The sequence below is a fragment of the Callithrix jacchus genome, chromosome 10 (genome assembly GCF_049354715.1).
Source record: "Callithrix jacchus isolate 240 chromosome 10, calJac240_pri, whole genome shotgun sequence".
Classification (NCBI taxonomy): Eukaryota; Metazoa; Chordata; class Mammalia; order Primates; family Cebidae; genus Callithrix; species Callithrix jacchus.
Window position 1 is genome coordinate 82,885,941 of NC_133511.1, and position 12,621 is coordinate 82,898,561.

Here is a 12,621-nt window from a genome sequence, read left to right on the forward strand (position 1 = left end):
ACATGCTCCAGGAACTAGACATGGGTGCTGGGTCTGGCAGCAATCACCTGCTTTGTTGCACAAGGGACATATCCCTCTTGGCCGCAATTTCCTGATCTGTCATTTGGGGAGAACATTTCTTATGGGTCTCTGTCACAAAATTATAGTGAAGATTAAATGGACTTCTGGTTACAAAGGGGCTTGGCAAAATATAAAAGAGGGGAAGGAAGGAACCAGTGGCCAGGAGCTCACCTTGGGTCCAGGCTTGGCCTCCAGGGTGGAGGTGGTCCCAGCCGTGGATGTTTCACTGACCATGCTGGACGGTCTTTGGTTTCTGTCCTGCTTCGACATACGTGGATTCGGCCTGGGGGGAGATAGGGGATTCCAATGAGTAAGAGCTGAGCTGCAGAGTAGGAAGCGCAGTAAGAATAGTTCCAGATAGGAATTGGTTGCTGGGCCTTAGAACAAACCAGCCCTGATGGTTTGGAGGCTGCCTGACTTCAGACTGCAGCCAGAGGGCCGTGATGGCCAGTCTGCCCGTGTGCTTCAGGGAATTAAGAGGATGACAGATGGGCACATCTCCACAGCCTGACACCCCAAAAAAGGAGCACAGACTGTCATCCCTGCTGATGTCTGGAAGTCCCCACACTCACTCTTAATCAGGTGTCTGTGACGACTGCCCCATCTGATGGGCACGCACAGATGCGCCACTCTTCTCAGCATGCAAGAGCAATCCATGCCCTCACACACACCTCCATTTCCCTGCCTCCCAAAAGCAGCTGTTTATAATTAGTAACAAGAAATCACTTGCGCACACAACCACACCCCCAGATATACACAGAGAATCCCTTGCATAAATGCCAGTGGGGCTTGTCTCCCAAAATAGACTACTCAACAAAGAGTCCTATTCTGGGAACACTCCATTTGCCCCAAAATAGAGCTATCAGAGATATTAACCCCTTATGCCAAGCCAGGAGAGCAGGAAAACATGAAGTAAGCCTTAGGCTCCAGTAAGAATCTCTGGGGCTTCCCCATCAGCATCCCAGAAACATGAAGCTCCCACCGAGAAGCTGCCCTGGGAGGGCCAGCTCTCTGGGAGCATCTCAGTGCAATACTCAAGAGCCACTGAAAAGTCCTTCTCACCTGCCTCCACAGAGCTCCAGCATTTGCCAGTCTTTTAAGGCAGCATGGACAAATGCCTTCACACAAATCCAGTATCTATCTCTGAACAGCTGGATGCCTGATGCCAAGACCCTGATAAGTCCTTCCTCAAAGTGGAAGTTTCCAAGTTCTGTCCACTGCTCCAATAGGCAACAGGATCCAGGTCACTGGAGACCAGGCAGACCACAGAGGCTTCTTGCCTGAAGAGTGAAGAAAATCTGCTTTGGAGGCCTGGGCAAGAACCCTAAGGAGATGGAGCTGGAGGATCCGGGCAGGATGCAGCTGACAAAGCAGGACACTGAAAATCCTTCACACGGTCACTTTTAGAGCAATGCAATGAGAGAACATCCTAGTTTCCACCTGGAAAATATGCTGTTTTCTTCTAAGACCCTGCGGCTCAAAAGATAAGCAATCCTTCCTGTGCCCTGAGACAGAGCCCAATATCCAACACCACAAGGGAAGTTCTCTGCAGAAGTATCCGTGACTACTGCACTTTCCAAGCAATGTCAGCAGCAGGACCACCGTAGCAGGCACCAGCTTCCCAAAGGGCTGGGCCCTGTGGGATGCTTGGCAGCTGGAGATGCAAGTCCTACTAGGCAGAAAGAGCACTGGCTCCTTATCAGCTCAGACACTCACTCCAGATTCCCCGCCCCCGGCCTCCAACCCAGCCAGACTTTTGTTGTTGCTCCCCACTCGGAGGGAGAAATGTCACCATACTTGCTGCTGGCAGAGGCTGTATGCAGCAAGATACTCACTGATCAGGGGCAGAAAGGGGCTCCCAGAGGCTGCCTTATCCACCCTCTTTCTCCAGACAGAACTATGTCCAAAACATCCTGGAACCTGGTCTTGCCTGACTCTTCAGACTTCCGGAGGTTGAGATAAGGAAAAAGAACTCAGGTTGCTTCAGTTATGGCAGCTGTTATCTCTAAGCTGAAATTCAGGACACAGGGTCCCAAAATAAAAAAGGTTTGTTTAGGTTTTTTCTTCCCTTTTGTTTTGAGATGGAGTTTCACTCTGTTGCCCAGGCTGGAGTGCAGTGGTGCAATCTCGGCTCACTGCAACCTTCTTCTCTGGGGTTCAGGTGATTCTCCTGCCTCAGCCTCCCTAGTAGCTGGGATTACAGGCACTTGCCACCAAGCGCAGCTAATTTTTATATTTTCAGTAGAGATGGGATTTCATCGTGTTGGCTAGGCTGGTCTTGAACTCCTAACCTCTGGTGATCCACCTGCCTTGGACTCCCAAAGTGCTAGGATTACAGGCATGAGCCACCATGCCCAGCCAGCTTGGGATTTTATCAAATGTAATTTGTTCCCACTTAAGACATTATAGGTTTATTACAGAGTATTTGAGAAATATAAGAAAAAGCTGAAAAGAGAGAAAAACATCACCTATAGTCCAGTTCTGAAAGGAAAACCATTTGTAATGCTTGGTATAGTTACTTCCATTCTTTTCATATGCCTGGTTTTTTTGCAGGGGGTGGGGGTAGGAAGAAAGAGGGTGCTTTTTTGTTTACATATAATCAAAATTATATATATGATTTCACATCTTCATTTTAAAAACTTATTGTAATGTAAACACTTTCTCCATTAGTTTGTTAGTTCACATCATTTCAAGTAACTGCATCACATTCTATCAAATAGATATGCCATTCCACCTCTGTAAACAAAGAAAAGACCATCTGAACATGTGACTGGCCAGGAAATCCAGGACAAATAGCTATGTTTGCCATTTTTGCACCTTACAATCTTTTTTTTTTTTTTTTTGAGATGGAGTCTCACTTTGTTACAGGCTGGAATGCAATGGTGTGATCTCGGCTCTTTGCAACCTCTGCCTCCCAGGTTCAAGTAATTCTGCCTCAGTCTCCTGAGTAGCTGAGATTACAGGTGCCTGCCACCACACCTGGCTAATTTTTTTGTATTTTTAGTAGCGATAAGGTTTCACCATGTTGGTCAGGCTGGTCTCAAACTCCTGACCTTTTGATACGTCTGCCTTGGCCTCCCAAAGTACTGATTACAGGTATGAGCCACTGTGCCCGGCCTTTTTTTTTTTGAGACGAAGTTTTGCTCTTGTTACCCAGGCTGGAGTGCAATGGCATGAACTCGGCTCACTGCAACCTCCACCTTCTGGGTTCAAGCAATTCCCCTGCCTCAGCATCCTGAGTAGCTGGGATTATAGGCACACACCACCACGGCTGGCTAATTTTTTGTATTTTTAGTAGAGACAGGGTTTCACCATGTTGGTAAGCTGGTCTCGAACTCCTGACCTTGCGATACTTTTGCCTCAGCCTCCCAAAGTGCTGGGATTACAGGCATGAGCCACCCTGTCAGGCCTTTTTGTGTGTGTGTGACAAAGTTTTGCTCTTATTGCCCAGGCTGGAGTGCAATGGCGCAATCTCGGCTCCTGCAACCTCTACCTTCCGGGTTCAAGCGATTCTCCTGCCTCAGCCTCCCAAGTAGTTGGGATTATGAGCACACACCACCACACCCAGATAATTTAGTATTTTTAGTAGAGAGAGAGTTTCACCATGTTGGTCAATTCATACTTGGCAGGCCCTGACCTCGCTCTTTGAAAGGATAAAGCACACATAGCTACTCAGATAATTTTGAGTTTTTAGTAGAGAGGGAGTTTCACCATGTTGGTCAGGCTGGTCTCGAACTCCTGTTTCAAGTGATCCACCTTCCTTGGCCTCCCAAAGTGCTGAGATTACAGGCGTGAGCTACCACACCCAGTCTAAAAATATGCTTTTAAATCATCTCACCAGTGCAGTATAAAGCATCTTACAATCTTGACATCTAACTTTAATCACCCCCCAAACCCGCACATTCTAGCCCCACATCTCCTCCCCAACCTAGTTTCTGGAATGCCAGCTGGTTGGGGGGCTACTCCCAGCCAGTAACATGGAAAGAAAGATGACTTCCCTGCAGCCTTGGGTAAATGAGGAAAGAGGGTACAACTCCCACCTAGGAAGCCAGGTATAAACAGATTTTGGCTAGAGAATGACTGATTATGGTCCCAAGACTGGACATCAGGGAGGGACAGTGATGGGCAAGGAGTGGGGAAAGAATAGGAAAACACACATGAAGACAACTCAACTCCTCATTTCTACACAGCTCAGCCACACCCATAGAAGGCTTATTAGGAGACGTGACTAAAGTCCAAACTATATCTGCCCCAGGGAAGGAACTGTATCATCTACAAACAGGGATGATGTCTTCACCAAGGGCCCAGATGAGCAGTGACAGCTCCCAACTCAAGGAATAGATTCAATTCATACTTGGCAGGTCCTGACCTTGCTCTTTGAAAGAACAAGGCACACACAAGCTACTCACTTGTCCAAGTAACAAGATCAGCCTTCAGAGGACGCTCCTTTGAAGCTCTCAATGTGGGTCATGATCTCTTAGGTTTTCTAAGGATGACCACGACTTTTAGAAATAACTATAAGTTATCTGGAATTACAACTAGTTAAAAAAAAACGGTGGTCATGCTTGGGGATACCATTTGGTATCCAAAAGTGGGGATATGAAAAAAGTCTCAAAATCAATTTTCTCACTTGGCTAAAAAACTGGCACTGATGGAAACTTCCAGTGGTGGTTTACCACAATGGGCAATGAGCAATGGGACATCAACAATGCATGTGTATAGCCTCCTGAAGAAACACCGAAAGGAACATCCCTCACTTGGATGTGGGCATTCTGGTATCATTTGCTTCAGCCAGTTACTGTTTCCCATTAAGAGCCTGGTGCGGCAGACACTGATTTGTCCTCAACTCCTCAGAATGAGTGTACTCCACTGAGGAGTCTTATCTAAGAATCACCTCCACTTCCCAGAGAAGAGCTTGTGCCCCTGAGCTGAGCAACCTTGAAAGGCACTCAGTTCCCAGCAGCATGCCCTCGGGCACACTGAGTCACACAGACCCCTGGGAGAGGAGACCCAAAATCCTGCACACGCAGACTGCTGATGTCGTCAAATAAAACCTATTAATTTAAAAGCCTGTTTGCCAGGTTTCTGTGTTATCTGAAATCCCAAGTACAGTGGGATGATTTGAACAAAGACTTCCCTCTCCCTGGCTTGGGCTACATGAATGCTGATTATTTTGCTGGAGGGATGTGGGCTGAAGATGAAAACAGTGAGCTAGAGTTTGAACGCAACCTCCTACCATCTGAAACGAACAAAAGAAGTTAGGCCTAGACAAAATCAGTCTGGAGAAGCCCAGGTGAAAAGTGACTTGGTTCTCCTCTGAACTTTGTCAAGGATATGTGAAGTGAGCCTGAGCAGGAAGACAGTTTCTCTGTCCCTATCTATAAAAGGAGTGCTGCTGCTTCCTGCATTTTCGGGACTAAATGCATATGACACTGACAGATGTAGGAAGAAAGAGAGGTTACAGATACAGAAGCTGTTGGGTCTGAAATTAGGTGGGTTTAGTTAATGGGATTTGGTTACTGGGAACCTCTCAATCAACGGTGTGAGCTGAAGCAGAATGAAGGAATCACAGCAAAATATCTACGAAGCTGCAACAAGCAGGTCACCAAGACAAGTAACACCAGCTCTTCAGGACAGGTACACAAAGTCAAGCAAGCAGAAGGACGAGGCTGTACTTGCTGAGCACCTACTGTATGCCAGGCACTTAGTCTGCATTATCTCACCTAACACCGCAAAGTCAGTGTTAGTATCTCTGTTTATAGAGGAGGAAACTAAGGCTCAGAGGGACGAGTAACTTATTCAAGACAGAAACTGGACTCCAAAATCTGGGCTTTGCCACAGAGAGACCACTATGGCAGTTTCCAAGGTCTGAGAGAAGCAGGCTTTTGCTCTTTTCACTCTTAAGACCAATCCCCAGATCAAGGAAATCCTGGGGTGGGGGAAAGAGCAAGAGCCCAGAATAACTGGATCTCAGCCAAGTGCTGCAGCTTACTGACTCCTCCACAAGTCACATCAGTTCTCTGGACCTGGGTTTCCAGTTTTGAAAAATAAGTAGAAACTACCTCTCATCTCACAAAGTAGTTGAGTGACTTGAAATGACACTGAAAACCATAAAGCACCCAAGACATGAAAAGCATCATTTGGAACTGTTACCAGTGAAGATCCCAGAACTTAAATCCCAGCTACACTTTATTTCCAAGGCATATGTCTCCAGAAAGCTCAAGGTGCCAAACAATTAACTTCTAAACAGTCATCTCCTATAAACATCCCAATAGTATCTAATCTGAAAAAAATTTTTTGTTTAAAGCACAGTAACTCTGTAGCTGGAGGATTAGGTTCCTATTCTTTCCTCAGGAGAACAGTAATGTCAAGAATAATCAAGGGCTGGGAGCAGTGGCTCATGCCTATAAACATAGCACTTTGGGAGGCTGAGGTGGGAGGATCACCTGAGGCCAGGAGTTTAAGACTAGTCTGGGTAATGTAGCGAGACTCTGCCTCTACTAAAATTGAAAAAAACATTGGCTGGGTGAAGTGGTTCATACCTGTAATCTCAGCATTTCGGGAGGCCAAGGTGGGCAGATTGCTTGAGCTCAGGAGTTCAAGACCAGCCTGGGCAACATAATGAGACCCCGTATCTACAGAAAATACAAAAATTAGCTGAGAATGGTGGTGCGCACCTGTAGTCCCAGCTACTCAGGAGGCTAAGGCACAAGAATTGCTTGAACCTGGGAGGGAGAGGTTGTAGTGAGCCAAGGATCATACCACTTCACTCCAGCCCTGGCCATGGAGCAAGACACGGTCTCATTCATTAAATAAAGAAGGAAGTTGGCCGGGCACAGTGGTTCACGCCTGTAATCCCAGCATTTTGGGAGGCCGATCACAAGATCAGGAGTTTGAGACCAGCCTGGACAATATGGTGAAACTCCATCTCTACTAAAAATACCAAAAAATTAGCCAGGCATGGTGGTGCATGCCTGTAATCCCAGCTACTCGAGAGTCTGAGGCAGGAGAATTGCTTGAACCCAGGAGGCAGAGGTTGCAGTGAGCCAAGACTGTGCCACTGCACTCCAGCCTGGGCAACAGAGCAAGACTCCATCTCAAAATGAATAAATAAATAAATAAAATCATCAAGGCTATGATGGGAGGTTAGAAGGCTATAAGGAAACACAAGTCTGTTACCAAGAACACCTTATTAAATGACACCTTTATCCCATTAATTCCTGGTTAAGTTGGCTCCCAAGGTCATGCTCTGTCCTGAAGGAATCGGCACACAGAGAGCTCAACTAAAACTACTGACATAGAGGAAAAGTAAATAAGAAGAAGACACATTCACAAATACCAGCACATTTTTTTTAGCAGCTTACACCCATCAGCTAAGGGTTCGGGAAAAGCAATGCACAATGAAAACCAGGAAATAAAAGAAAGCTCTTATCCCAAACAGGCAGACACCTCCACACCCCATCTTCCCAGAGAAAGAGACACACATAGACAGACCGCCAACGCTCACTGTAAATTCCCAACACCCTGGGGGAGGCTGTCTGACACGGGTTTTCATTCAGCAACTATGGCCTCATTACTCAACTATGGCTTACTGTGCTCCTTCTCCTTCCCCCTCAAGTCCTTTGTTGAACACAGGCTGCAGTTCCTCACCCCACTCTACCCCAGGAGCTAGAAACCAGCCCAAACAGCAGCCCCTCGCCTGGCATGAAAATAACCCCATAAGCACTGTGTGCTGCCACCCCTACCTCCCCACACCTGTTCCCCAAATCATAGTATTGCCCTGAACTTGCTACAAGGTCCTGTTCTGTTGTTGACCCTGGGTCAGCCTCTTCTAACCAGTGCCTTTGGTGAGCCCTCTTCTAGCCTATCCGCTCTTCCTAGCTTAACAAGCAGCTACTTCTCTTATTAGACAATATTTTTTATTGGAGATCTGAGCATGTCCAAGACTAGGGGGAGGTAAAAGAAGAGGACAAGAAGGGAAGTCACAGGAAGAAACAAAATTACTACTTGCAGGAAGCAGCTTCCCTTCTTCACACAGCAAAGCCACCACTGCAGCATTTTTGCCCAGCACAGACAGAGCTGAAGACATGGTTGCTGTGTGGTAATGTCTGCATCCCCAGTGCCAATGCCCTTAAAAACAGCAACACCAAAAGCCCAGCCAACACCCAGGTGTTTGAATGCACTAAAGGTCCCATCACCATCTCTTCCCCTACCTGCTACTGTCACAAACACTGTCTCCTAGTCCAGGGAAGAAAACTGAACAGTCAAGTTTCTGCATCTGCTTGCGAGATGTTTCCATTTTTCCTCATTTTTCTGCTACCATGGCAACCAAATACAACAGGCAAAGCTAGCCCAAGACTGCCAGCATCTAGAGACAAGGTGCTGGTTGTATCAACTGTAGATAGCAAAGCATTAGCCTCACAGCCAAGGGCTCAGCAGATGAGCAACAGGACAGACTCCTTTGGGAGTTTAGGAGCAACTCCCCCTCCAGTGCTCTAAACCTCTCACTGCCGCTTTACCAACTTGTAGCTGCAGGAGGAACAGGAGACAGCCATCTCCTAGCATAGAATGATACCCGCCCCCAAGCCCATAATCAGCATATGCCATAGAAGAGTCTCACCCTGCAATCCGCAAAATAAACCACCTTTAGCAAAGAGGTCAAAGATCTGGAAGATAATTCCTACCTTTGGCAAGACAGTATCTTTTTTAAGTGGTATCCTCCAAACACCACTCACAACATTCCAGGAAATTCCAGCTTGTGTTTCTTTTCCAAATAAGCCAATGAGAAAACTATGCTGCTCAGGCTCCAATGAAAACAAGAAGCTAAATTCACTGGGATGCTGGGAAAGGCAGGTCAAGCAAGGGCACCCTCCAGGTTTGGAACCTCCAAAGTGATCTTGTATGCCTTGCAGCTGGCGTCTCAGCACACGAGTGGGCCTCTGAACTTACTAAGCACATACTCTCTTCTCCCAACCTTAGGCCCCACCTCAACATCAAGTGCTTGGCAGAGCCTGTGGATCAGTGTACACAGCCTGCTGTCAGTCAGCTGCCAGCGTCACTGCTCGGGAACGCTTCTCTCCTCTTCCCCCAAAGCTGCAGAGGCGTTTGTCAGTGGCTCCCTGGGCAGCCCAGCACTGAGGAGAAAACACTCCTGTGCATGACCACCAAACACCAAAACCATAGTCCTGGAAGTTCTGTGTCAAGGACTACCTCTTAGGAGGGGCCCTGCATGTGGCTCCTTTAGCCAGAACAGGTCTGGCTTCAAGCTCACAATTCCAGAAAGTCACTGAGAATCAGGCAAGAGGCTTAGGAGAGGAGCAAAATGACCCAATCATTGGAAATTAGGCCCCAAGATAAAAGGTTTGAGAACATATTCTGCAGAAAAGACTACCGAGGAGGATTGGCATCTTTCAAACAAGTGCAAAGTTATTACAGATGAAATTTCATTGCTGCAAATACAATTACAACTCTCTGCGGCAGTAGCCTACTCAATCAGCACACTGAGTATGGACAAGGAAGAGGACTGTCCACAGAAGACCTCCAAAATGAGAAACAATATAGCATAATGTTTAGAAGCATAGCATCTAGGACCAGACTACCTGGATTCAAATCCTGACTCTACCACTTACTCTCCGTCTGACCTTTAGCAAGACTCTTAATCTCTCTGTGCCTTAGTAGGATAATGATGGTATCTTCCTCACAAGATAGCTGTGAAAATTAAATAAATGTAAAGCACTTAGAAAAGAACCTGGTAATAGTAAGGGTGCCAAGTGTTAGCTATAAAAATAATACTAGCAATACTATTAATATTATTCATTTTAAAAGCTCCCAACTCTTATTCTAGGAGGTAGAATACTTCATTTAATATTAACAAGGAATTCCTAGATCCTGAAACAAGGGATGCTATAAAGTGTCTGATATGGTTTGGCTGTGTCCCCACCCAAATCTCATCGTGAATTGTAGCTGCCGTAACTCCCGCATGTCATGGGAGGGACCCAGTGGAAGGTAACTGAATAATGGTAATAGGTTTTTCCCATGCTGTTCTTATAATAGTAAGTCTCACAAGATCTGATGGTTTTATAAAGGGGTGTTCCCCTATACACGTTCTCTTGGCTGCAGCCATGTAAGATGTGATTTTGCTCCTCATTTGCCTTCTGCCATGATTGTAAGGCCTCCCCACCCATGTGGAACTGTGAGTCAATTAAACCTCCTTCCTTTATAAATTACTCAGTCTGGTATGTCTTTAGTAGCAGCATGAAGCAGACTAATACAGTGTCTTAGAAAATTACAGAGTTGAGTTGAAATTTGCCTGCCAATAGCTTTCACTCATGGATCTGACACATGCCTTTGCCAGCCGCATGATAAATGCACCCCACTTCCATCTGCTAGCCCTTCTAAAAGACTTTTACCACATCTTCCATCTTCTCTTCTGCAGATTAATCACAACAGGTCAGAGGACAAGGCTTCTAGAACCCTCACCATAATGGTCCCCCTCCTAGGGGGAATATCAATTGCTCAACACCTCTCTTAAAATTTAGTATCCAGAACATGGGGTTTGCAGCTTGGCATGTCCTCGGTACTCCATCAATTTGTATTGAATGAATGAATGAAGAGATTCACAGAAGCCATGATATAACGGAACTATTCCCCACCTTTCTCTATGCATTGTAATTTTAATACAGCCTGAGCTTGTATTAGCTCTCCCATGAGGCATTTTCACACACCTGCTGTTCGGGGGTAAGGGGTAAAGGAATGTCTCCTGGGGGAACAAAGCTACAGAACTCATTGACTGATGCCCACTACCCTCAAGGGGTATAACAAAAAACTGGGTAGCATAACAGAAAAGGTCAAATGAGAAAATGAGCACTCTAGGCCAGGTGGGTGGCTCACTCCTGTAATCCCAGCACTTTGGGAGGCTGGGACAGACAGATTGCTTGAGGCTAGAAGTTCAAGACCAGCCTGGGCAACACAGTAAAATCTTGTCTCTACTAAAAATACAAAAATTAGCCAGGCATGGTGGCACACATCTGTAATCCAAGCTACTCAGGAGGCTGAGGAAGGAGAATCACTTGAATCCAGGAGGTAGTGGTTGCAGTGAGCCAAGATCATACCACTGCACTCCAGCCTGAGCAACACAGGGAGACTCTGTCTCTAAAGAAAAGAAAGAAGAAATGAAAAGAGAAAAGAAGGAAGGATGGACTCCACACAGCAAAAGCAGCTTGTGAGACTCAAAAGGTCCCATCTGCCTTGACAAATCTGGAGTGTGGTTTATTAAGGGTAATAATTAGTGCTGTCCAACAAATACTTCTGATTCTCTTCCCAGGTACATAATAAATATGTGCTTCCCTGCCCCCTTTGAAGTTTGAAGTGGTCCTGTGATTTGCTTGATAGCTGAAGAAATGTGAGTGCAAGAGCCAAAGCCCAATTGACAAGTTCTCTTACAGAAATGAAGCCGTCCTCAGTAAAGAGGGCAGAGCAGGCCAGGCGCAGTGGCTTATGTCTGTAATCCCAGCATTTTGGGAGACCAAGGAGAGTGGATCACCTGAGGTCAGGAGACCAACCTGGCCAACATGGTGAAACCAGTCTCTACTAAAAATACAAAAATTAGCGGGATATCATAGTGGGCACCTGTAATCCCAGCTACTTGCGAGGCTGAGGCAGGAGACTTGCCTGAAACCAGGAGGCAGAGGTTGCAGTGAGCCAAGATTGCACCATTGCACTCCAGCCTGGGTGACAAGAGTGAAACTCTGCCTCAAAAAAAAAAAAAGGGAAAAAGACAGAGTCCATCAGGTGACCTATGATGGACTTGAAAAGAATGTGAGAAACTAGCCTTTGTTTATTGTTGTTACCACAGCACACCCTAACCTATCTCGCCTGATTCTGTATGGCTGACACAGGAACTAGAACACTCAGAGCTCATGTCCTCTGGCCTCATCAGGTCACAGCTTTCACATTATTTCTCTTCTTTATGCCTCTGACCTGTAAAATGAGAAACCATCTTTTGGAGATGTGCACATGGGTTATTCCAAGCAGCTCAGGCAAGTCCTACCTGCCAACAATGGGGAGCTGTATCTGTTCACACCAATAATCTCCTAGGAGAAGTCACCATGGAGATGGGTTTTTAAAAAAATTCTTTTTCTCTTATTCCTACAGAGGAAGAAACTCAAGATTATGTGACAAAAATCTACCTAAGATTGTCACTGTAGCCCTGAGAATGATGGATATTTGGGAGGTGAAGTGGGAAGACACCTGGAGGTGAAGAGAAAACTTGGGAGTCATTTAGAAGGTATGAAAAGAGCAAATTGCCTAAATTAGTGGCTCTTAAATTTTTACCTGCATCAGAATCACCTGGAAGTCTTGTGAAAACACAGATTGCTGGGCCCTACCTCTAGTCTCTGATTCAGTAGGTCTGGGGGTCAAGAATTTGCATTTCTAACACCTTCTCAAGTGATGCTGATCCAAAGACCACACTTTGAGAACCACTGCTCCAGAAGAATTCACTACAGAAAACTGCGGTGAAGGCTCTGGCAAGAGGAGTCAATGTGGTTACAACTTCCAGTG

General features: G+C 46.1%; 1 protein-coding gene across 29 annotated transcripts in view; it reads right to left on the reverse strand.

Moving 5' to 3' along the window:
- The window catches only part of PLEKHA7 (pleckstrin homology domain containing A7), a 260,456-nt gene that overhangs the window by 86,763 nt on the left and 161,072 nt on the right, over positions 1-12,621 (reverse strand). For 28 of the 29 annotated variants that reach the window (XR_013523322.1, XM_078340689.1, XM_035264207.3 and 25 more), the window contains one exon: positions 232-343. Coding sequence is in view for 28 of the 29 variants with exons in the window: in XM_035264207.3 (XP_035120098.2) it covers positions 232-343 (112 nt within the window). In the remaining variant the exon portion in view is untranslated. Of the gene's footprint in view, positions 1-231; positions 344-6,602; positions 6,696-12,621 lie in introns of all 29 variants that reach the window. The other variant, XM_054241451.2, reaches the window with a different exon arrangement.